We start from the raw sequence: 23,781 nt of genomic DNA, 5'->3' as shown, positions 1-23,781 counted from the left end.
GTGCTTCGTCCCTGCCCTCCTTTTGCACTGGAAGAAGTTATATTTATACCCTCCTTCATATTTCCATGTCACTTTTGTTATTGGGTGCTGGAGCTCCACAAGGGATCTAGCGACTGACAGAATAAATTATAGCGCTTGACGTAATTTCAGGAGACTCAGTCAATGTTGCATATTGTCTGTGGTGTTGCTGATATTGTACTGAGCTATTATTATCTTCCTCTTAGTTGGATAGCTGTGACCCACAGCAAAGCCAGCAATTAGACCTTTCTCTGACATTGGAGTGGGAATGCAAACTCTTGGGCTGTTTGTACTGTCCTGTGAGGATATGAATGCCTGCAATATAGGGGAAATTGCTTTTGGCCAGTTTATTGCAACTTTTAGTTAATGACACACACATCCAGAGGCTTGGGGAATTTCATGCCAGATTATTACATCATTGAAGATTTTGTTGAGTGTGCGCAGTTGCCATGAGAAGTTATCCATGCCCTACTTCTTACATTTTCAGCAACTGCACAGCATATGAGAAAGCAACACCTGTCTTCAATTTATGTGTGCCTCTTTATAATAGTATTATTGACCACTGAGGAAGGCCCTAGAGGCCCAAATACTTATGGGTCTATCAGTCATTTGGTATACTGATCAACTGTGTATGTGAAATCATCAACTCTGCATGCAAAATGACTACAGCTCATGTTAGTGTTCTATATAGTCTGCTCTTCAGGCCATTTGTTTTTAAACTTTTAATCTTTATTATTGTGTTAGCTTGAGCCTTTTAATATTGTTGGCATATTTTGGGTTTCCCTTTTTTCCTCCTTTGTGCCGTACTCTCCAATCAAGTTGAGATGCTGATTGGGTCATCCCATTCCTACTCTTCACTGCCAGACTGAAGCACCAAACTAACAACTTCAGTTTCCTGATTATGCAGTTGCAAAGATGGAAAATAATACTTATAGCCAACCCCCCCCCCAGGGTTAGGGTCAAGCACAGACCACTCAGTTTGTTCCCACATTGTGCATTTCAGTGGGTACCCTACGCACTCTTGGCAGCTGAGATGATGGAAGTATTCATCAGTCACAAGACTTATAATCAAGCATGGTCTTAAGCAGTTCAGGAATGGAGGAGGAGGAGGAGGAGGAGGAGGAGGAGATTGGATTTATACCCCACCCTTCACTCGAAGTCTCAGACAGGCTTACAGACTCCTTTCCCTTCCTCTACCCACAACAGAGTGTGAGGTAAGTGGGGCTGAGAGAGCTCTTTCAAGAACTGTCCTTGAGAGAACAGCTCTTGACAGAACTATGGCTTGCCCAAGGTCATCCAGTAGCTGCATGTGGAGGAGTGGGGAATCAAACCCAGTTCTCCCAGATTAGAGTCCACACACTTAGCCACTACACCAAACTGTTTAGAGATATACCTAAGCAGCAAGCCAATCAATCTGAGACAAAACAAATGGGAAGAATCAAAAAGCTTCCATGACAGAGTGGAGATTACAACCTGGGTCTCCCTGATCATAGTTAAATGCTATGCCAAGCTGTTTCACTGTTTTGTTTTTTGTAAGGGTCCCTTTACTTACCTCTTCTTCATCTGTGTCTCCATAAAGTGTATTTCATTTTCTCCTCAAGATGGAGTGTCTATGTTTGGCCTATGTTTCTTTTTTTAAAAAAAAAAACTTCAAAATTGCTGTACATGCTCAGATATCAGTAATAAGAATGAAGACTTTAGATTTCTATGTTAGACTTTTGGTATGTAAATCTTTAAATATAAATCCTATACTGGTGGAGGTGACAGAATAATCTGAATTACGGTATGAAAATGTAAAAAGGGTTCCCAAAATAGAAGCAGCATTATAATAATGCTGGGGGTGTTTTTGTCTGTACAGATCTGTATTTGGGGGCTAACACTAAAAAAAAATCTGGAAGTGAGAGGCTAATGAGGACATGGGAAGGGTTAACTGCAATGTTCCCTCTAAGCTGTGGGGTCTTGTGAGCAAAAATCCTGCTTTGTGAGCTACCGGCATTAAAGTTGTGAGCCGGCGATTTGGCTACTGCATAAATTAGTCTGCTCTGGCGCCATCCTTCCTGAGCTAAGACAAAAATGTGTGAGCCAAAGGCTAAAAAACTGTGAGCTAGCTCACACTAACTCAGCTTAGAGGAAACACTGGTTAACTGTAGAGATATACCCCACTATGCTTTTGTTGGAAGTGCTGAAATTGTACAAGAATTAGAATTATATCAAAGATTCAGAGAGCCCTGTCTGTTCCCAAAGCCCATTCTGATCAAACTTGGGGCATTTTATAGGATCTCTGAAATATGGTGGTTGTTCATCTTGGAAAAGCCTTTGGAAATCCATTGGTGAGCAGAATACAGTAATTTTGACAAAGGCCCTTTTTGCACTCTCCTTTAAATCCATCTTCAACACAGTGTCCTCCAAACCATTCTGCACTAAAATCAAATTCAACCTTTTTAATCCAGGGTTCCCCCCCCCCCCCCCCCCCCTCCGCCCTTACAACCAAATCCAGTTCAACCTTTTTATTCTGGGTTTTCCCCCCATTCTGCATTACATCACCTCCCTTCAGTGGTCATCCCGGTTTCAGCCTGCTGTTGCCCCGGGTTATTTGGATGCTGTTTTGCAATGGATTTATATTGCCTCAGCTAGAACACAGAAAATCCAGAATGGCAGGCAAATGTGGAAACGACCAGTTTATTCTCCTCAGTTTATAGTGATGTGTTTGGATTCAGGCTTGATCAGCAATATTAAATCGGCACAGTTTAGTAAATGAGGATTGGGGGGGGGGGTTAAGTAAATTTCAGAAATTAAATTATGGTGCATTCCTAACAACATATACGTAAAAATTAAAACTAAGTGAATTCAGTGGGTATACATGTTTGGGGTTGAACCACATTTCTAAGCAATTGGGACAGCTACTCATTGGCCCAGACTATGATACACTGTCGTACACCATGCTTGTGTGACGGGGAGAGGGGAGACTTGACTGTTGGAGGGTTTTCTCCTTTGGTACACTGCCACCAGGTGGTCAATTTCAGAAATTCCCACCAAACAGATATCGTGAATGTGTCCCCTTCCCGATTTTATTTTTTGCTGCTGTTTCGACTTATAGCTACTGACTGTATTTTAAATTTTAAATTTTATAAATAAACAAAAAAAAAAATTCAGAAATTCCCACCAAAGGAGCCAACACTCCTAGTTTCCGTTCAGTGCTGCCATTTAAAGGCTCAGACTATTGCTTGTGTCTCCCGTTATCCAATGACTGGTATATTCCCATTTACTGATTCCTAATCAATTTATAACCAAAATTACCCACTGGTACACCCCAGCACTATTCTGTGCCTAATCCCTTCTCCTTTGTTTATCTTATTTTATTTATGCCCTTCTGCCCAATGGAGACTCAGCACAGCCTACATATTCTCCTCCCCTCCATTTTATCCTCACAACAACCCTGTGAGGTAGGTTAGGCTAAGAGAGTGTGACTGCCACAAAGTAACCCAGCGAGCTTCCGTGGCACGAGGGGAGATTCGAACCTGGGTCTTCTAGATAGTCATCTGCTTCTACTTTTCTGCAGTTCTCTGCTAGCTAGAAGTATATACATAACTGAGCCTTAAATACTGGGTGCCTATGAGAGCAATTAATGGATAGGGGCGTTTGAGAGCAGTTAACCACTCTCCTTTTTCTTGTCCTTGTACCAACAGATAAACTTCATAAAACAAATGTGAGGTTTTTGTAGCCCTCAAACTCTCAACAGTATGAAGTAAGACAAAGTAGAGTGCATTTCTCTAGATACTCAATTAGAAACTTTTTTGGTGCAGATTTAAAAAAAGAAACTAGTAATAGATCTGTGCTCACTTAAAGAAATTATACCAATTAAAAAAACTGTGAATTGAGCTTGGGGCCATCATAATTGCCTCATTGATAGGAGAGTGTGTCAAAATTGCTGTCTTTTTGCTTCCCAATGGAGAGCAGAGCAACTAGCAAAATAATACATGCATCTTGATGATTCTATAAAATACCCCACTGAACGATGGAAACTGGGTGAGCAATAGACAGGTCTCTCTCGGTCCCTTGTAAGATTGTTTCCTCTTGATATTTAAAAGTATTTTCCCCTCCACTGATTCCTGATCAGTTTTTAATCAATATTACCCACTGGAAGTAACACTGTGCCTAATCCTTTCTCTTTTGGTGATAAATACAGTCTTTGCTACATCTTCTTTTATGCTCTTTTTTAACAAACATTACCTGATATTTTCACATTGGTCCTTATTCTACCATCTCCCCTCTCACATATTTTCAATCTGCATTTCCATTAAAAAAAAAAAAAAGAATATCTAATTGAGGGCTCTCGCAGATCTTGTCCCTTTTTCTTTTCTTTCTGTACACTGACTCCATTTACTGATATCTGTAGATACAAGTACTTTTTTAAGCCCAAAGAACAGCATCCTGATGGTAGGATGTAAAGGAAGTAAATACAGACATATTGGTGGACAAGAGGTACCGTAATCAAAGGAACTGTTATGAACAGCAAAGATGGACTTTGATGCAGAGATTCCCTTCTAAAATAAACAAGTCATCTGTGATTTCAGCAGAAACCAACAGTGGCTAGTTCAAGCTATAGAGAGAACTATGACAATCTGCATCTGGAAGGGAAGTTTTAACATTAGGCTGGTATTGATTGTGGTGCTGCTGATTGTACTCCTACGTCATACAGTATGCAAGACAGATGATGTGAATTGCACTATATATGATGATCCACTCCCTATTCCTCATGAATTTTATCAGCCAGGCAATCTTCTCATTGGAGGGATGGTTTCTCAGGTTTTCTGCTTCTACAACACTCTGAATTTCATGGAACAGCCTGCAGAGATGGTGATTGATGACCCTGTGTAAGCACATTATCATTATTCTCCTTTATATCACTTACTAATAAATACTGAAAATGGATTATGAAGCCAAACAGAGCTTTAGTGATAATCAATTTACATTTTGGTATGAAATGTAACATTTCTGGAGACCTTGTGAACTGTCAGACATTTTGTTTTCCCTGTCTTTTACTTTGATCATTGCCTAGAGAGAACTTGAATTAAATGTAACATGGATTTATATGAAGTTTATGGTACAACCTGGTGGGTTTTGCCCTTATTTTTAAAGGAAGTTTTATTTCAACACGCCTCCTTGTTTTGTTTCTATTGTGTAGTGGGTTGCCGCATGGATGGACAACAGACAACGATGTAGTGCATAGCACGCTTTATTAGTACACAACAAGAACGCTCTGCAAACGGCCGGCAGGCCAACTATATACACTACCAGGGGACCACCCCTGGGTCTCATTGGCGGGGTTGAATCTCCCGCCTCTGTCCCATTGGTTCCCCCAGTGGAGGGACTAGGATCCTAGTCCCCATTGTTGTCCTGGACTGAAGCTCAGGCGTGTGCGCTGACCTCCGGTGGCGGTCAGTGGACACAACAGCTTCCATCTCTGTCTCCCTCATTCATTTCCATCTTTTCATTTTTTATTTGATTTGATATATTTTACACCTATCACCATGTTTTATGCTGTCTACAGTTTTCCCCACAAAGTGTTGAGCTTAATTTACAACTTTTCATACATTACACTATACAAAATGTTCATTTCAAACTGAAAGAAACCAGGAGCTACAGCTACTCCCCAATAATCATTTATATCTGATGCTATTATTTGAATCTATGATTTTGTCTATGTTGTTGACCCAAGTGTTCACTTAAACCTAATCACTTGGATACAATCAGAAAAAGAAGGATGGGTCCTCCCTGAACACCAAAAAAGGTTAGGCTGAGGACCGTGGGCATTGTATCCTCAAAAGCCATATGGGAAGTGGGATGTAGTAAGGAGAGCAACTGGGTGGTACTGGGGGGGGAATGCATGGATCCAACTCAATCTGAAAATAGAACTGCTGTTTCTGGCTTTTGCTTTTAAACATGGCTGAGTCTGTTGAGTCTCATGGGCCCCCCTGTATGTACTTGGTATTTGCATACCTGCTCTGAATTTACCTCCAGGTGACAGACATCTTTCTAGGGCTTTTATGTATTTCTGATAATAGAAATAATCAGGCCCCAGTTGCATGAACTCACTTCATTGTAGTTTGCATCTCCTATTTTATTGGTACAGAAATAATAACAGGGGATTGTGGGAACTGCATCCATGGACAAAAGAAGCCATGTTGATTAACAGGGAGTTGTAGTAAAGAGGAGGACTATGCAAGACTGTAAATTAACTGACCAGATTCCCCCCCTGCTGCATGAAATCTGGTGGTTGAAGATGTAACTACAGAGTTCAGTTCCAAAGTTGGAAACCTTAACACAATGATAAAGGGTTCAGGCTTACTTAGGCTGCGGTCACACGGAACAGAAGCCACACAAGTGAGACGGAAAACAGGCGGAGTTTCCGGGCGCGATCTCACCAGCACATCTGGAAAGTGTAGCACTCCCGTGGCACAACCGAGGCTTCCAGCTGAAACTGCGTGGCAGGCGGGCGTCTGATCGCGTTTCCGGTGGCATCCGGCGCCCACCCATGTCCCCTTGCAAATAAGGTGTGTTTTTTGTCCACGTCTCTGTGGATGCGCACACGCACCCAACGGAGCATGCGCATTCGTCGTGTACACACACAAAAAAACCCAGTTTGCCGCGGCGCGCGCTTCTTCGTTGCGCGCTGGCTTGTCCTGTGATCAGCACCTCTCCCTTGCCATGGAACCTCCACGGTACCTCCACAGGACCTCCACGGGAGGTCTGATCGAGTAACTGCGCAGTAGTTTGCCCCAGGGCAAACAGCCACGCTTCTCCCCCGCAGTTTCCTGCCCGTGTGACCGGGGCCTTAGTTATCTTAATGGCCTATAATTCTCATTGCAGATTGGTACCAAAGAACTACCAGCACATCTTAGCCCTGGCTTTTGCTGTAAAAGAGATCAATGAGAATCCCAACATTTTACCAAATACCACTTTGGGCTTCCATATCCTCAACAGCTACTATTTATCAAAGATGACTTATAAGGCCTCCCTTAGCCTGATTTCTACATACCATCGGTTTGTTCCTAATTACAAGTGTGATACCAAAGGAAATCTTGTAGCTATCATTGGAGGGCTTGTCTCAGAAACCACTGCTAATATGGCCACCATTTTATCACTCTATAAGATTCCACAGGTAGGCTGTAAGTATGTGGCTATGGTAATGTTTCAGCTGTGGCAATGAAAGAAAAGAACAAACTTTTCTTGTTTTCTGTTTGAAACATACCTACACCTTTTCTTTCAGCTCACTTATGGAACCCTTTCTTCAGCCTATGGTGACAAAATGCTATTCCCTTCTTTGTACCAGATGGTCCCAAATGAAGCCTATCAATACATGGGGGTGGTCCAGTTACTTCTCTATTTCAAATGGACGTGGATTGGGCTAGTTGCTGTGGATGACGACAGTGGGGACAGGTTTTTGCAGACATTTGTGCCAATGCTTTCTGAGAACAGTATCTGTGTTGCCTTCACACTAAGAATCCCAAACCAGAGTTATATGAATAAGCTAGTCGATTTGGTTGTTCCTCACAGACAGCAAAGCCAATGTCTATTTTGTATATGGAGAACCCCCATCTCTACACATTCTGAGGCTGTTGCTATTTTTAGAAGAAAAGTCATCTCTGAGTAAAGTATGGATTTTTACATCCCAATGGGATTTTGAGTCACTGTCTTTACAAAGGGTTTGGGATACAGAAATATTCCATGGTACCCTGTCCTTCACAGTTCACACAAATCAGCCACCAGGATTCCAACATTTTGTTCAGCTCATAAGACCTTCCTGGAAAAAAGGAGATCATTTTATCCAGAAATTCTGGGAGCAGGCCTTCAGTTGTTCATTGAAAAATTCCAGTGTTCATGTGGAGAGTGAGAAGATCTGCACTGGGGAGGAGAAACTGGAGAGCCTTCCTTTGATGTTTTTTGAAATAAGCATGACTGGCCACAGTTATAATGTCTATAGTGCTGTCCTTGCTGTAGCACATGCTTTACATCACATGTCTGTATCCAGATCCAAACCAGGAAAACTGTTAAAAGAAAACAGGCTGGAGTTTCAGAATGTAGAGCCATGGCAGGTAATTGCAGTTCAGTGAAACAGCTTTATTTCTCATAGCAGACTAACATATCCTCTAGAGATGGATACAATTCAGTTCTAAAATTTTCCTGAAACGGTGGTCACTCACCATTGTGAATCCTTGTGTATTAATGCTGCATAGTACATCTAAGGTTTGGTTTTTTCATAGAAGTAAAAAAGAGCAAGAGTCCAGTAGCACCTTAAAGACTAACTTATTTTGTTAGTCTTTAAGGTGCTACTGGACTCTTGCTCTTTTCTACTGCTACAGACAGACTAACATGGCTACCCATCTTGTTTTTTCATAGCTTTCCAAATTCTCTTCCATCTGAAGGCAAAATTGGAGGGGAGTGAGAACTGAATTCGGTCTAGCCAGCATTTTCTCTAACCCCCTTGACTCTTATCATGCAGGTCCACTGATCCCCAGCATAGACTTTTGATGGTTAAAGGGGAAACCCCCCCCAATCTCCCTTTTTCCATCTTGCTACACTTACGAAGTCTACGTGAAGATCATAAAGATATCAAGTTCTTGTTCCTTTGTTTCATATTCTCTTTCAACTAGCTACATCACTTTCTAGGGAGCATCTCATTCAACAACAGTGCCGGAGACACTGTATGTTTTGATGAGGAAGGCAAATTAATTGCAAGCTTTGATGTTACAAACTGGGTAACTTTCCCAAATGGCTCTTTCCTTAGAGTGAAAGTGGGCAGGCTGGATCCTCAAGCTTCTCTTGGTAATGCATTAATCCTTAACGGTGATCAGATTCTGTGGCACAGAAGCTTCAACCAGGTGAGATATACTTAAAGGTTCTTGAGTCACTAAGGCATTTGTGGAAAATTCTATTTTAGACATTTCAGAGTTTTCCCTGTCTTTAAAGTAGTGAGTTGAGATGCACATCACTGCAGTATGGAAACATGGCTGGGGAGAAAATGCTGAAATGAATCAACTGAGCACAGGTGACAGTGTTTGGCAGCCCATCTTGTCCCCATTTTTGTTCCAGAAAAGATACACATGCACACTTTTAGCATGTAAATGTGTGGATTCCTGCATAAATACACAACAACTACCCAAGAAAACCTGGATACATTTGGGATGCCGAAATATACCCGAAAAATCTTTCAGGTATATTTTCAGCTTGGGTAGGTCCAAACACACATCCCTATTCCAGAGCATAGCATGTGCAACAAACAAGTAACACAGTGTGGACTCTTTAAAGTCATTGCTATATACAAATAGTCCATCTTGTACACCTGCCAATCTCAATAAACATTTTAGTGATTCTAGACTCCCTTTCTATTTCTGGGTAGGTGTTGCCTATTTCTGTGTGCAACAACAACTGCCTTCCTGGCTACAGCAGGAAAAAGAAGGAGGGAGAAAAGTTTTGCTGCTATGACTGTATTTCATGTCCAGAAGGAATGGTCTCCAAGCAGAAGGGTAGGAGATGTAATGAACAGTACAATTATCAAAGAACCAGGGGGGAAATCCAATATAATCTGTTCCCTTTGCTATCTGACATGCAGAAATCAACAGGTCAGGCCTAATCACCTTCTTAGGACCAAATACCATATTTGTATGAAATGCATAGCAAAAGGTGCCAGTTGAAAAGCAGGCATCCTTAATGTACAGAGATATGAACCATATCCCATGGTACACCCTATTCAACAAAACTAATACAATGCAGGTTTGCATAACCTATTATCTAGAAGTAATGAGAACATCATTCATAAAATGGCTTTCCTCTTTGATTAATAAGATTCCCAAGCACTATTTCTCCTTAACTTATCATGGATGGAAGAGCAGGCTGTGGCAAATGATACTTTTATCTTGACTTTCCTTTCATCCCCTGTTTATTTTGCAAAATTCTATCATTGCATTGATTCAGACACAGAATCCTTCAATCAGTTTGTTTGTATTTTAAAGCCCTGAATGCTATGATTTGCTCTAAATAAGGATGCTCTCCAAAGCTGTTCATACATGGCTATTGAAAGAATAATGTAGGGTAAGAGATACTAGGACTGTGCTGCAGGGGGGCTCCAAGGATCCCTACCTGTATTTTTAGTGGAGCAGAACTCCATGCACTTACTTCTACCTGCAAGGACAAAACGTGGCTTATATTACTTGCCCATGAATTAAAGAGATCCTACAAAATCTAATGAAGTCAACTTCTTATTCATAATAATATTAAAGCTTAGCATTTGTACATCAGCACAGAACATATTCCCATGATCCTTGGTGTAATGTAATTCAGTATTATTATTTCCATATTACAGCTAGAGAAGGGGGTGGTTCAGGTTGACAAACTGTGGCTTTGCAGAGGCCACCAAGTGAATTCACAATGAAGATGAGATCTTGCAGCCAACAATTTTTAGTTGCTATTCTTAATCAAAATATTCATATGAACCTTCCTACCCCTTCTCCTCAAAACCAAACTTTTTGCATGAAGTCTTTGACATGGCACCTTAGTTTGTTTAAACTAAACCTACATAAGGGGGAAATGGATGTCCATTCATCTGGAAAAGGAAAATTGCATATGCACACAGTCATGATTCAGATCAGAGTCATGAGGGGAAAAGAGAGGAGACTTAACTTTTCAGCCTTGACTTGATTTTGCTAATAAAAACTGGACTTCTGTGCTGTTCTTATTGTTTTAAAGGAGAGAAAAAATTATTTCCTTTAAAATGCTAATTTAAAGACAAGGAACCTTGTTTTAATGTATAAAACTGGACAGGTTTGAAAGGTTAATCAGCCCTCCATGGAAGTTACCAGGTCACTGTGTGAAACAGAATGCTGGACTAAATAAACTACTGGCCTGATCCAGCAGAGATTCCCCATTCTGAAATAGCCTGTTCAGATCATGGCAGCATGTATATGATATTTACCTTTTATAAATAGACAGAGAGCCCTGATCTTCATCATGATTGTTATTGCCCCCAGGGTAACTAAAGAGAACACAGGTTCTTCCCCTATCCAATATCAATCTTCCTTCTCCACTTAAGGAGGTCTCTGTTTTCCCTCCAAGTAGCCATGAACCCTCGGTATCATTAGAGGAGTCTGACATGTTGATTGAAGTATTAAATATTTATACCACTTTCCCTTTTTTCAGATGTGGATACCTGTGTCCATTGTCCAGACGAGAGCTACCCCAACAAGGACCAAAACCAATGCATTCCCAAAATTATAAGCTACCTGTCATATGGAGAACCCCTAGGATTCATCTTGGCTAAACTCGCTGTTTCTTTCATTCTGATTACTGCTTTGGTGCTTGCAACATTTTTGAAGCACCAGAACACTCCCATAGTTAAAGCCAACAACCGGAGCCTCACCTACCTTCTCCTCATATCCCTCCTTCTTTGTTTCCTCTGTTCCTTTCTGTTCATTGGGCAGCCTGAAAGAGTTACCTGCTGGCTCCAACAAATTGCCTTTGGCATCATCTTCTGTGTGGCCCTTTCAAGTGTATTGGCCAAAACTATCACTGTGATTCTGGCATTCATGACTACTAAACCAGGATCTGAGATGAGGAAATGGATGGGGAAAAGACTGGGAAATTCTATTGTTCTTTCTTGCTCTTTCATTCAAATATGTATTTGTACCATTTGGCTAACCACTTTTCCTCCATTCCCAGATAAGGACATGTATTCATGGAATGGGAAAATCATATTACAATGTAATGAGGGCTCAGCTACCCTGTTTTACTGTGTCATGGGTTACATGGGTTCCCTAGCTTTTGTCAGCTTCACTGTGGCTGTATTTGCTAGGAAGTTACCTGACAGTTTCAATGAAGCCAAATTTATCACTTTCAGCATGTTGGTGTTTTGCAGTGTTTGGTTGTGCTTTGTTCCCACCTACCTGAGTACCAAAGGGAAATACATGGTGGCTGTGGAGATTTTCTCTATTTTACCTTCCAGTGCTGGCATACTGGTTTGCATTTTTTCCCCAAAATGCTACATCATTTTACTGCAGCCTGAACTAAACAACAGGGAGCAGTTAATAAGGAGAAAAATGTGAAATAATGAGTTTATCTCTGCATCCTTATACATTTCCTTTAGAAATGTCAGTGTAGCAGAATACCGCAGAAACCAATAGATCCTAAAGCTCTTCACTAAAACTCATTTAAACTGGTTTTCTTTTGCTGCAAAATAAACTATTCAATACTTTTGAATGGAAGACTCCCCCAAAGAAATTTCACAACATTAGGCCTGTTTTCAAGGTATTTAGGAGTGTCTATTGCCTTGATCTAGCTCTAGTCAAATTAACTAGACTTATTCTTATAGAATTGTGAATGGCCAGTGGGTCCCAAGCAGCCCAGTTGATGGATGGGGCTCTTCCACAGCTTTGTATGAAGTGAAAACAACTAAGATAGAAGTAAGTGGCAACCACCAAGGGGTGGGCAGGACCTGGTGAGACAGTCAGATCCTTAAACAATTCCAAAGAGGATAATGGGGGGCACAGTTGAGAAGCTGGGTGTGGGAGCCAGGAAGGCTCCAGAAGCAGCAGCTGTGAATGAGAAGATGGGAGCGGGAACACTGAGAGCAACAGGAACTGCAGAAGAAGAGGGTAGATCCTCACCGCTGTGGGGTCATCCACAGCAATGGCAGAGGCCTGCAGAAAGATTCAAGGGAACCCCCGGGTATGAGACAAGGCCCCCAATGGCAGCTCCTCTAAGGCAGCCAGAGGGCAACTGACCAGTGAAGCAGGGGAACTGGAGGACAGAGCCAAGCTGGCAAGATGCAGTGGCCTCAAGGGTAACCCGGAAGCAGCACCCAGAAAGGCACTCCAGTGAGGTAACTTGCCTGTGCTAAGAAAATACTCTATAGAGTAGGCTGTGGTCCCAAGGGCTAAAACCCAAAGACAGCTATGGCACTGTCAGGGGCAGGCCCATAGCTACAGTGGGACATCTCACCCCCCCCCAACTTACTGCCAAGGCCCACTGACGTCCATCCAGCCCAGGCCCCCCGGCTTCCAATTTTTAATTTTATTTGTGGCAATTCCTTGGGGGGGTGGGGATGTCTGTGTGGGTGCCCCCCAATTTATTTAAAGGCCCCCTGGATTTAAAAAAAAATCCTGGCTATGGGCCTGTTCAGGGGACTCTTAAGATGGTAAAAGAGCATGAGTTAAAGGCAAGGTGGGAAGAGATATCACAATGGAAAGGCACATAGCTCTAAGTGTAGCTGTAAGAATAAAAAGGTGCTAGGCTGGTGTTGCAGATAATCTTGAGATACTAGTGAGGGACCCCTGGTCTTAGGGCATGGGGTATAGTAACAAGAGTTTTAAAATGGCTTACAATATATCAAAAGTATCCAACATCTGCAAAAATCCAACACAGTGATCGAATGACAATACATAAAAACCATCAATCAGAATTTTTCATCTCCTCTACAGTATCTTATCATTATTGTCAGTTTGTGATAAAATTGCCTATCCCTTTGCAAAAAGTACTGTAAAACACAATGTTTGATGTTTCTCAGCAAAAAAAAAAAGTTTCAGCTTTTTTGGCCATTGGGCCATGTTTTACAGATACATACCCACCGGTGCCTCTCTCAGGCATCTCAGGACAGGAAAGCACAAAATGGATGAGAATTTGCAGTTCACCATACCCTCAAGTGTGTGGCTCTTCCTCAGTTCCAGTATTTATATGTCACCCAAATGTTAGTGCTTTGGACTTGAGCTGGAGAAGGAGAAAGAGCAGACAAAAGACTTTCCAAAAATGGAAGTATTTCAGATCAAAGAGATGGTGAGGCTGGTTACATGTCCGGATAACAGAAAAGGGGAGACATTCTGGAAACATGGATCCTTAATGTGTCTTGTACACATGCAATAAATCACAGTCTTTAGGAATTATGCTTGCCTTCCAAACTCCCTTGGAAAAGTCACATCTGTACTATAATCTGTACTATGTACTAACTGAGACTCTCTTAATATCATCCTGTACCTGGCACTACACTTTATGGCATGCATGGCCCAGCCTGACAAAGTGACATTTCTGTCAGATCCAGCCCTCATAACAAATGAGTGTGATGTAGAGTTTACCCTGTGAGGCTGCCATTTTCTGCAGGGGAACTGGTCTCTGGAACCAGGAAACCAGTTGTAATTCTGGGAGATCTCTAGGCTCCACCTGGAGACTGGCAACCCTATGACTTCTAGTTTGGCAGAAGGGAGGGAGACAGCAAAACTTCTTAGTCAGTATCATTTGGTCCAGGAATCTCCAGTTACTGGCTTCTTCGGAGCTTTTAAATGGCACTTTATAGTAGCAATCTCTTTGAAATTTATGCATACCAGCTAATCATGTAGATGGCAGTTTCCCCATAAAGCCCAAATAAGAATTAAAAATAGAGGTTATTGCTGGCCAGGAGGATGGAAAAAAAATGAGAAACCTGCTAGGATGAGTTACCACCCCTATGCATTGCTTAGTTGTGAATTTGCGTGTTTGAAGGAAAAATCACCAACTCCTTTCATAGAAACTCTTGAGCCATTCTGATCTGCATTGATTCAGCTGCCCAAACTTCTGTAGTGGCTTACTGAATAGTCAGTGTTCACTTTAATGTTCTTGCCATTTTGAGCCAACTTCTAGAAGTGCATTCCCAAAGGACCAGTCAAGCCAGGTCCCTGCAATTAGTGAAAACTGTCACAGTTCCAGTACACACAATTAGAGCTGCATGGAAAACCATTTGTTATAAACTTTGCAAAGCAGCTAATTATTATATAGGATATTCTTGGATGTAAGTTCCTTGGACACAGGGGATTCTCTCTCTTTCTCTGTCTCTCTCTCCCTCTCCCTTGCCTCTCTCTCTCTCACACACACACAAGTTTAATAAAATCAACAAGTAAATGTCACAACTGGTAGCAAAAAGCAAAGACAGAAATATCTAGGGATATTTGGTGTAGTGGTTAAGTGTGCGGACACTAATCTGGGAGAACCAGGTTTGATTCCCCACTCCTCCACTTGCACCTGCTGATGTGACCTTGGGTCAGTCACAAGCTCTGGCACAGCTGTCCTTGAAAAAGAGCAGTTTGTGTCAGAGTTCTCTCAGCCCCACCTACCTCACAGGGTGTCTGTTGTGGGGAGGGGAAGGGAAAGGCATTTGTAAGCCGCTCTGAGACTCCAAGTGAAGGGCAGGATATAAATCCAATCTCTTCTTCTTCTTCTTCTTCTCTTCTATCTCATGGTGAACTCCCATGCTATTGTTTGTATTCACAGCTGGGGAGGGGGTCACTAAACCACTCTTACTCTCCACATCAAATCACAGTTATGGCAAGTACACAAAGTGTTCTGAAAGCATACAGTGTTCACATATAACGGGACAAAATTGAAGTCACTAGTACTAGTTCCATAGTGGGTAAGTCCTACAATGGCTCCTGAACATCCCTTCTTCTCAGGGCCAAACTAGACATCATGGTATCCATGGATCTGACCCTTGGACACCAATGCCTTTTTAGAGAAGAATCCCGCTATCTGAAAATGCCACGAGGGGGGCCATGGTGCAGTAGGGCCAGGCAATCTTATAGCCCCGCACACACATTTTCAAGTACCAAAACAGCTGTGGAGGGGCTGTTTTGGCACTTGAAAAGGCATGCGAAGGGGAAACATGTTTGCCTGGTCCCATCACACCACAGGCCCACTCAGGATGGGGCCTTCACAGTGTTTTTAAATGGCCTAATTCTTCTCTCAAATGGCACCAGCATCCATGGGTCAGACCTGAGGTTGCCATAACATCTAGTTTGGTCCTCAGACAGTACATCTAGCCTTAGGTGTTTTTTTTTTCTTCCTGTAGCTGCCTCCCACCCTATGTAAAAGGCTCAATGAAAATTATACTAATTACTAATCTGCTTGGCTGTCAGAAAACCATCTAACATCTGGCTATTCCAGAGTCTTTTACTGAAAATGGGCTGGATCCAGCCAGCTTTTTCACATCTTCCCAGTTCTCCTCCTTACTACAGCACCTGTTTCAAATGGCTTTTGTCAATGCAAGTCCCCAGTATGGCCTTTTTTGTGAGTCAAACAGGACCTTCTCTCTCCTTTTTTCAACCATAGAAAAGCTGATTTGATTTAGTCCCATTCTAGATAATGTTCCCTAGGGTGGGGTTTTAGTATTCAAATCTGTATACATTGTTGGTTTGTGCTGGAGTGTTATTTCTGGTGTGTTTGTTCTGGCTAATAAACTGAATTAGATTTTTTTTTGATGGGCATACATTCATAGTGCAACCCTAAGGGCCCTTACCTGGGAGTAAATCTCATATAATAAAATAGGACTTGCTTCTGAGTAGATCTGTTTAGGACTGCTCTCATAGTATAGATGTTTAAAAAGAGCACACAGTCACTCCTCTGTCATGTTATGTTATGTTATGTTATGTTATGTTATGTTATGTTATGTTATGTTATGTTATGTTATGTTATGTTATGTTATGTTATGTTATGTTATGTTATATATCCTATTATAAACATCTAACTTTGGGTTCACTGTAAATGACTTGTGGATGAAGGTCAACCAGCTGGTTGCACACAGCAGCTTGAACCTAGCAGCCCATTGGCCACCTTCATAATGTCATTCTTCAAAACAGTACTAGCCATTCTGTCAATTATATGCAGTCAAAACACAGGCAAGCATGCTAGGGGAGTGATTATCTCTATCATGACTGTCAAAATTCCTCCAACCCAATTGATTTAACAAGGCCACTACTGAGATCAACAATCAATGCATCTCCAACAGGCCATTAAAAAAATACACACGCTGACTGGCACTGGATCTAAGGATGTACAGAGCTCTGGCCATCTTCTCGTATGATGATTTCGCTGTCTCCCAAGCTATTGACTTACAACTTTTAACAAAATAAATGTGCACCGGGCATAATCCCTAGGTTTCCCCCCCACAATTTTGCCAAGAAGCTACAGGGGTTTTTTTTTTAGTGAAATGCTGTCTGTCATAAAAGAGGTATTAACTAACAACCATACACTGCCACTTTTTCCTAAAATGTCCACTACTTTCCTCTATACAAATGATTTGCAACACTTGGCATATTGGCCAGTATCCTCCACCTCCACTATCACAGGGACTTTTTGTTGTTGTTGCTAATTTGCATTTATTTTATTACCAAAAGAAATATGAATGAAACAATGGAGGACATTGCTCCACACCTACTGTATTACCAACGAAACAAAGTTTGAGTCCAATGGCACCTTTAAGAACAACAAAGTTTTATTCAAGGTATAAGCTTTCATGTGCAAGCACACTTCCTTGGATACAGTGGAAGAGAACCTCCTCAAGCCCTACATACAGGAAGATTGGGGGGGGCAGCCATCAGGAAGGGCCAGTCAGAGCCAAGATGCATAAGTAAAGCTGAGATTGTATCAAGGTGGCCAGTAAGATCAACGAATGGCAGCAAATTAGCACACAAATGTATTGCAATTTGTCAAAAGTTCCAGAAAAAAAGATAATCAAGAGAGTTAAAAGAAATTACTGATCCAACCCAAAGCCCTTTTTAGACAGCTCTGCATTTCACTTTCTTCTAGACACTGGCAGAGAGATATCTCACTTCATTACACAGCCGATTCCATAGCATTGGAACTGCTGTAAAGAAATCTCCGGTTTTGTCTTATTCAGTTCTGACCTTCCTTGTTGTTTGGATAGTGTTCAATCTGTGCTGTGATGTGTGGAGCGCCACTGCAAGCTCATATGGGTCCAAGGTCATTTAGCGTTTTATAAGGCTAAAAAGGCTAAATACACAATGACAGCCAATAAAGATGTTCAAGACACTCAGTGATATAACTGTTCTTGCTTGTCCCAGTTAGCAGCTGGGCCACTACCTTTCTTTGAAAATGAATAGAGCAAGCAACTTGTGAATCAGTCTGGGGAAGTTTTTTTCACTATCTGCCAGATAGATAGTCTCACATATGTTGGCTTGCATTCAGAGATGCACAAGTGGACACATAAATGAACGTAGTGCAATTATGCTTGTGCAAGATCTTATGCAACACCTAGCGCATTCATCCCCATATATTATAGTGACCAGAAACTGGTTGCACAGCATCTTGTGCAAACAGAAACGCAAGTGGGCATTAAAAAGTTTGACTGAGTGCAAGCAGTTATGGTAATTTTCCCCCTCTTACATTTCTGCTTGTGCAATAGCTCCAGTGCCAGTGGAAATTTTCCACAGGATCCAGCCTATTGTATCTCAAAACATGGAGTTCCCAGCAATACGTCCGGGGCTGGCCATTCCCCTTGCACAATCTTCCCTCCCATTTGAATTTCCATAGTAAAAAAGTTATTTATCTGTTGTTTATCCAGAAGAGCATATTTTCTCCCCTGGGACATACCACTGCTGGAGCAACATTGTAGAGGCTAACAATGCACTTTGGTGGATGATTTAGTAACCAGTTGTCCTCTATGAACCATCTTTCCTCAACAGGTATTGGGAAACCGCCATTTCATATTATAAAAGATGTGAATGCTCCCTGCTAGACATTGGCAAGAGAAATACAGGACCTCATCCAGACCTCTGCTTTCAAAGAATTCAGTTGCAATGAAGGTGACATCTTTTCTCCCTCATAGCATTGAAGCTGGGTTAAGTTATATTACCCCTATAATGTGTGTCTCACAGCATTCAGCTCTAGATTGGTTTTGACTGATCCTTGTTGCTTTCTATTCTTTTATATATATATTTCTCGAGAGGGGAGCAGAGACAGTGTTGAGTCAGATAATCTAATGGCTGTAATATTGGATAGGAATCAAGGCTTGGGAGAGACCTAAGTACTTAGTCCTGAAGCTCATTTGCTTCCTTGGACTACACATTAGCTTCAGTTATCTCACATGGTTGTTGTGAGAATCAGAACTGTAGTAACCCCATGTATGCTACTTCAAGCTTCTTGAATGAAGGATGAGAGACAAATGTCAGTAGTGTGGAGGAGAAATGAAGATTGTGACTGTGGAACCCCAGAGCTGCACTGTTATAAATTACACCAGTCATCCTTTAGGATGATTTGTTTTATTTTGGAGAATTTGATTGTATTTCATTTGTCTTATGAATGGATGTGATTGAATCTGGGGTATAATTTATGGGGAGCTTTTCATATACAAGCCCCTTAAAACTATAGACTTTGCATATTTGATTTACTTGCCAGAAAACCCACCTTCTGGAGAACAGAACCCAAAACGTACAGTATGTACTTCCTCCTGCAGTATAATTTATCCCAAGTTTAGGGTACCCAGAGACTGCTTAACTTCCACAGTTACTGTCAACACCAGAATGGAAAATGGACATATCTAAAAATATGAAACTGTCATAGGGGAGAGTTATAGGAAGGATGACAATACTGCCTCTGATTTTGTAAGAGCAATCCTAAGCAGATCTACTTAGAATAAAGTCCCATTTTATTCAAAGGGATTGCTCCTAGGATTTAAATGTTTTACTCTAGTTCCTTATGTGTTGATACTGCTAATGCATACATATACATGTCTGCTCAAAAATAAGTTTATTACAACTTACTCTCTAGTACAGGGGTGTCAAACTCATTTGTTATGAGGGCCTGATCTGACATAAATGAGACCTTGTTGGGCCAGGCCATGTGTGTCATAAAATGTAATGCCAGGTAGTGGAGATATCAACTTTATAAAGGACACAAAAACAAAGGGTTTTTTCCTCTTAAAATAAAAACATGCTTCAAACATAAGCACTCTTGCAATATTTTGTTTATTTAACAGGGCCTGATAACTGACACCTGTTGCTCTGAATTATTGCATCAAAATGTCTGGTCTCTTGCAATCTAGAGTATGCTGTTCAGGTGTGTATCTGTAAGCTGCAAACCTACGATGATGCAGCAGCAGCAGAACTGGAAGGAGAAGCAGAAGACAGCCAGTTCCACTGTGGGCCTCATAGAAGCCCTCCGGGGGGCTGATTTGGCCCCCAGGCCACATGTTTGACACCTCTGCTCTAGTACAGGTACTTAAGAGTGCAATTTTGGACTAGCATCTATCAACATGCCCATCAGTGCATTTCTATTGTGGGCTGTAATGGTCAAATGTGCAGGAAGGAAGCAAGGCACCTTCCTTAAGAAACTGCAAAGAGAGAACCTGAGTGCTGCTGAGGAAGACTGGAAACCACTTTTCTGGTGCCAGTGCCTTAAGAAAAAAACTGCCACACATCCCCAGCTTTTCCCTAGGAATCAGTGAGGACTGGAATCATGTTCCTGTTTGTTCTTGATAAAAACGGAAGATTCTCAGTATTCTGGGCTGTAAGTTTACCTGAAATCTTTCCTATTGATTGATATCAAACAAATCTCCCTCCTTTGACTTGATTGACTCACACATACCAAGGAACATATTGATAATTTATCTGAATTACTTTATTCAATTCATTTACTGATTTCAGCACCTGGGTTTTTTGTTTTTTTAAGCCTCAAAGGCCTGCATTCTAAGTTGTTCAATGATATTGTTCATATTGTATTGCACAAATACAAGTAGCTTCCTTCACTTATATTTTTTAAAAGACTCACTAAATGTTAAAAGATTTTTGCTGTGTGCATTACATATACTGATTTTCCTGACACTGCGGGTTTTTAAAGAAAACTTTAAATTAGAAGTACTGCCACGCTCTGTTCCCATAAATAAACCTGACTCATGGATTGTTCCAACTCATTCTAAAGAATCTGGCTTACATACAAGTTACATATGAACTACTAAATATAGCAAAGTTAAACATGCAGATTTAAAACTGATTGCTCCGGGAAATTGTGCAACAAACGATGAGAATTATTAAGTGAATCAAAACATATCATTACCCAAATCAGTATGTCTATGTTAGAGCCGAAATGTGCAGAGGCAGCCACCTAAAATGTGAGGGGGGGGTTGGTCACTTAAACACTTTGGATTTTTAGTCCATGTGTATACAGAGATGCAGATTCAGATCAGCTCTCAGAAAAATGAGGGGTGTGGGGGAAGGTGTTTGTTTAAAAAGGTATTTATTTTACGAACAGAAAAAGAGACTAAATTAATCTATGCAATATGGTAGAGCAGTAATGTCAATTACAGAATTAAAATGCAATATGAGGACACAGTAAATCTTTTCCTCAGAGTGAACACCATTGAATAAACCCAAATAGACTTGGGCAGGATTCTGAGTAGACCAGTTTAGGATTGCCTTGAAAGCAGGGGAGGTGAACTAAAACCCATGAAAAATCGCAGAGATTTTGGAGGGTACATGGTGATTCAGCAGAGCAGAAAACTGCTCTAATACCGACAAGCTGCTGGAGCCTGCCCAAGCTTTCTACGCTTCACAGTGAGGGACACTCTTCTCTGCAGCTGCTCCAACCTTTCTGACAGGCCATGCTTCCTCGTGGTTTAAGAGGGCAATCTGAAGCAGTGTGACACTCTTCCAGGTTGATTCAAGTCTTAGAAGGCTATCACTGTGCTTTGGATTGCACTGCAAGTGTGCAGTGCACACGGATCTCAAGAAGTGCATGACTGGCAATTATATGTCAGCCCCCTTTCAGTTGCTTGGCAGTGGGCCTGTTTAAGATTGTGCATAAACAGGATTGTGTATCCACTCCTGTTCAGACCTCACCTCAACCTGGGCTGGAAGAAGCGGTTAAGATTACTTTCATCTTGTCAACTGCACTGGGACTTTCTTCCATGACACCTAACCACTTGCCAAGTCCTTCCTGCAATGTTCTTCTTGCTAGCACCATGTTGGGGAATTATTTTTCTCTCTTCTGTCTGGCATTCCAGAGGTCAGACCCTAGCCCTTCCCTTATATAAGAACATGCCTATGAACATGCATTAAACTTATGCTTGCCTATTTTAATAAAAAGCATAATAAGGAAGTCAAAGCAGTGATTTGCTCTCAATAAACTGGGCATTTTGTGGATACAGAAAAAGGACATTTTTCTATTGCTGTGCCGACTAAAATGTATTTCCCTGTACACCAACGAGAAATGTTACTCTAGCTCTTAAATAAAATGGTAGCATTATTATGGATCATATACAGGAGTTGAAGGCAAGAGATTTAACTGTTATTTCCTTCCTCGGTGTAGTTCAGATCAAGGTTTCGGGGATTTTAGCAATTTTCATTTATATGATCCTCATTCGTTTCTCCCTCATTAAAAAGAGGCAAAATCTCGGCCGAGTCAGGCAGCAGGAGAGGTTTCAATGAAGTACTGAGAGGTGAGAGGAAACAAGTTATTATGTTCTGCATTGCAAACTGTGTACCATGTAGAGGAACTGCACAGCTCTCTGAAGAGGGTGAGTCAGTGTTGCAGTTTTAATATATCTTCTGATTCTGAAGACACTACCTAGAAGTAGTGCAATCCTAGCCATGGCTACTCATTAGTAAATCCCACTAACATCAATGGGTCTAGAACTGCTGCCAAAGTGCAGCTCCATCATTCTCTTAATAGGTGGCTTTTAATTTCCCCCAACGCAACTACTGAGGCTGTGATATAATGGGAAAGATTGTCAAAGCAGGTAGGGCCATTTACACCTTCTCCCTCTTGCTGTTTCTGAGTAAGAAATCTTCATCCCTGCTGGAAAAAAGATACGATACAAAATTCTGCAGGCAGAGTGCTGACTGCAGTGGGTCATAGAGAACATAACTTGTCACCTTTCATCTACTGTGGCTACCCATTTGTTTCCAGGCTCAATTTAATACACTGCTGGTAGTCACTTTAAAACCCCACTAACATCAATGGGTCTAGAACCGCTGCCAAAGTGCAGCTCCACCATTCTCTTAATAGGTGGCTTTTAATTTCCCCCAACGCAACTACTGGGGCTGTGGTATAATGGGAAAGATTGTCAAAGCAGGTAGGGCCATCTACACCTTCTCCCTCTTGCTGTTTCTGTGTAAGAAATCTTCATCCCTGCTGAAAGAAAGACATGATACAAAATGCTGCGGGCAGAGTGCTGACTGCAGTGGGTCATAGGGAACATAACTTGTCACCTTTCATCTACTGTGGCTACCCATTTGTTTCCAGGCTCAATTTAATACACTGCTGGTAGTCACTTTAAAACTTCAAGAACCACTTTCTCCCATATGAACATACCCATCCTTTTAGTGACCCCAACATCAGAGACTAGATCGTTGGCAACCCATGAAAGGACCTTCTTAGTCAGGGCACCAAAAGTTTGGAACTCCCTCCCCAGAGAGATTTGTCAGTCTGTCATTGTCTTCCTCCAGGGGGTGTTTCATTTGGCCTACCCCCAATAACTGTTATTGGCCCCAAATACCTGGCTTTGGTGTTGGCTGTTTATGTGTTTATGTTTTTTATTTAATATTTTTTACATCATACTAAATGCTGTTTTTTGATTTCCAAGAGTTTCAGTGTTCTTATGTTCACCATCTTGGGGGACCTATCTGCATGGAAGGGTGCAATAATAAAATAAAAAGTGAATACCAATGCATGATCACAAAATATCGTTTTGCCCTTAGTCTCTGTAGATCCAGGACTCACCTCTCTATCTCTGCTGCTTCACAGATGGATCTTGGGCAAGCCACCTACAAGCAGAACCACAGTACCGTGCAAGAGTTCATCTTGCTGGGATACCAAGAATACCCTGCCCTCCTCTTCACCGTCTTCCTGGCCACGTACACAGCCATCCTCCTGGGGAATGGTCTGATTGTGGTGGTGACAACGTTGGACCCTGCCTTACACACTCCCATGTACTTCTTCCTGCGTAGCCTGTCAGGA

The 23,781-nt window shown here is 41.6% G+C and overlaps 1 protein-coding gene across 1 annotated transcript in view; it reads left to right on the top strand.

Annotated features, from left to right (window-relative positions):
• Window positions 1-4,632: 4,632 nt before the first annotated feature.
• LOC107111372 (vomeronasal type-2 receptor 26-like) overlaps window positions 4,633-23,781 on the top strand; it is a 23,985-nt gene continuing 4,836 nt past the window's right edge. The window contains exons 1-9 of the mRNA XM_015412339.1: window positions 4,633-4,892; window positions 6,889-7,180; window positions 7,289-7,496; window positions 7,576-8,114; window positions 8,673-8,900; window positions 9,419-9,545; window positions 11,215-12,112; window positions 12,383-12,473; window positions 23,569-23,718. Coding sequence (XP_015267825.1) covers window positions 4,633-4,892; window positions 6,889-7,180; window positions 7,289-7,496; window positions 7,576-8,114; window positions 8,673-8,900; window positions 9,419-9,545; window positions 11,215-12,112; window positions 12,383-12,473; window positions 23,569-23,718 — 2,793 coding nt within the window. The remainder of the gene's footprint in view (window positions 4,893-6,888; window positions 7,181-7,288; window positions 7,497-7,575; window positions 8,115-8,672; window positions 8,901-9,418; window positions 9,546-11,214; window positions 12,113-12,382; window positions 12,474-23,568; window positions 23,719-23,781) is intronic.

This window comes from Gekko japonicus, unplaced genomic scaffold, assembly GCF_001447785.1.
Source record: "Gekko japonicus isolate JY-2015 unplaced genomic scaffold, Gekko_japonicus_V1.1 scaffold3811, whole genome shotgun sequence".
Taxonomy (NCBI): domain Eukaryota; kingdom Metazoa; phylum Chordata; class Lepidosauria; order Squamata; family Gekkonidae; genus Gekko; species Gekko japonicus.
This window is presented reverse-complemented; position numbering and strand designations above follow the sequence as displayed.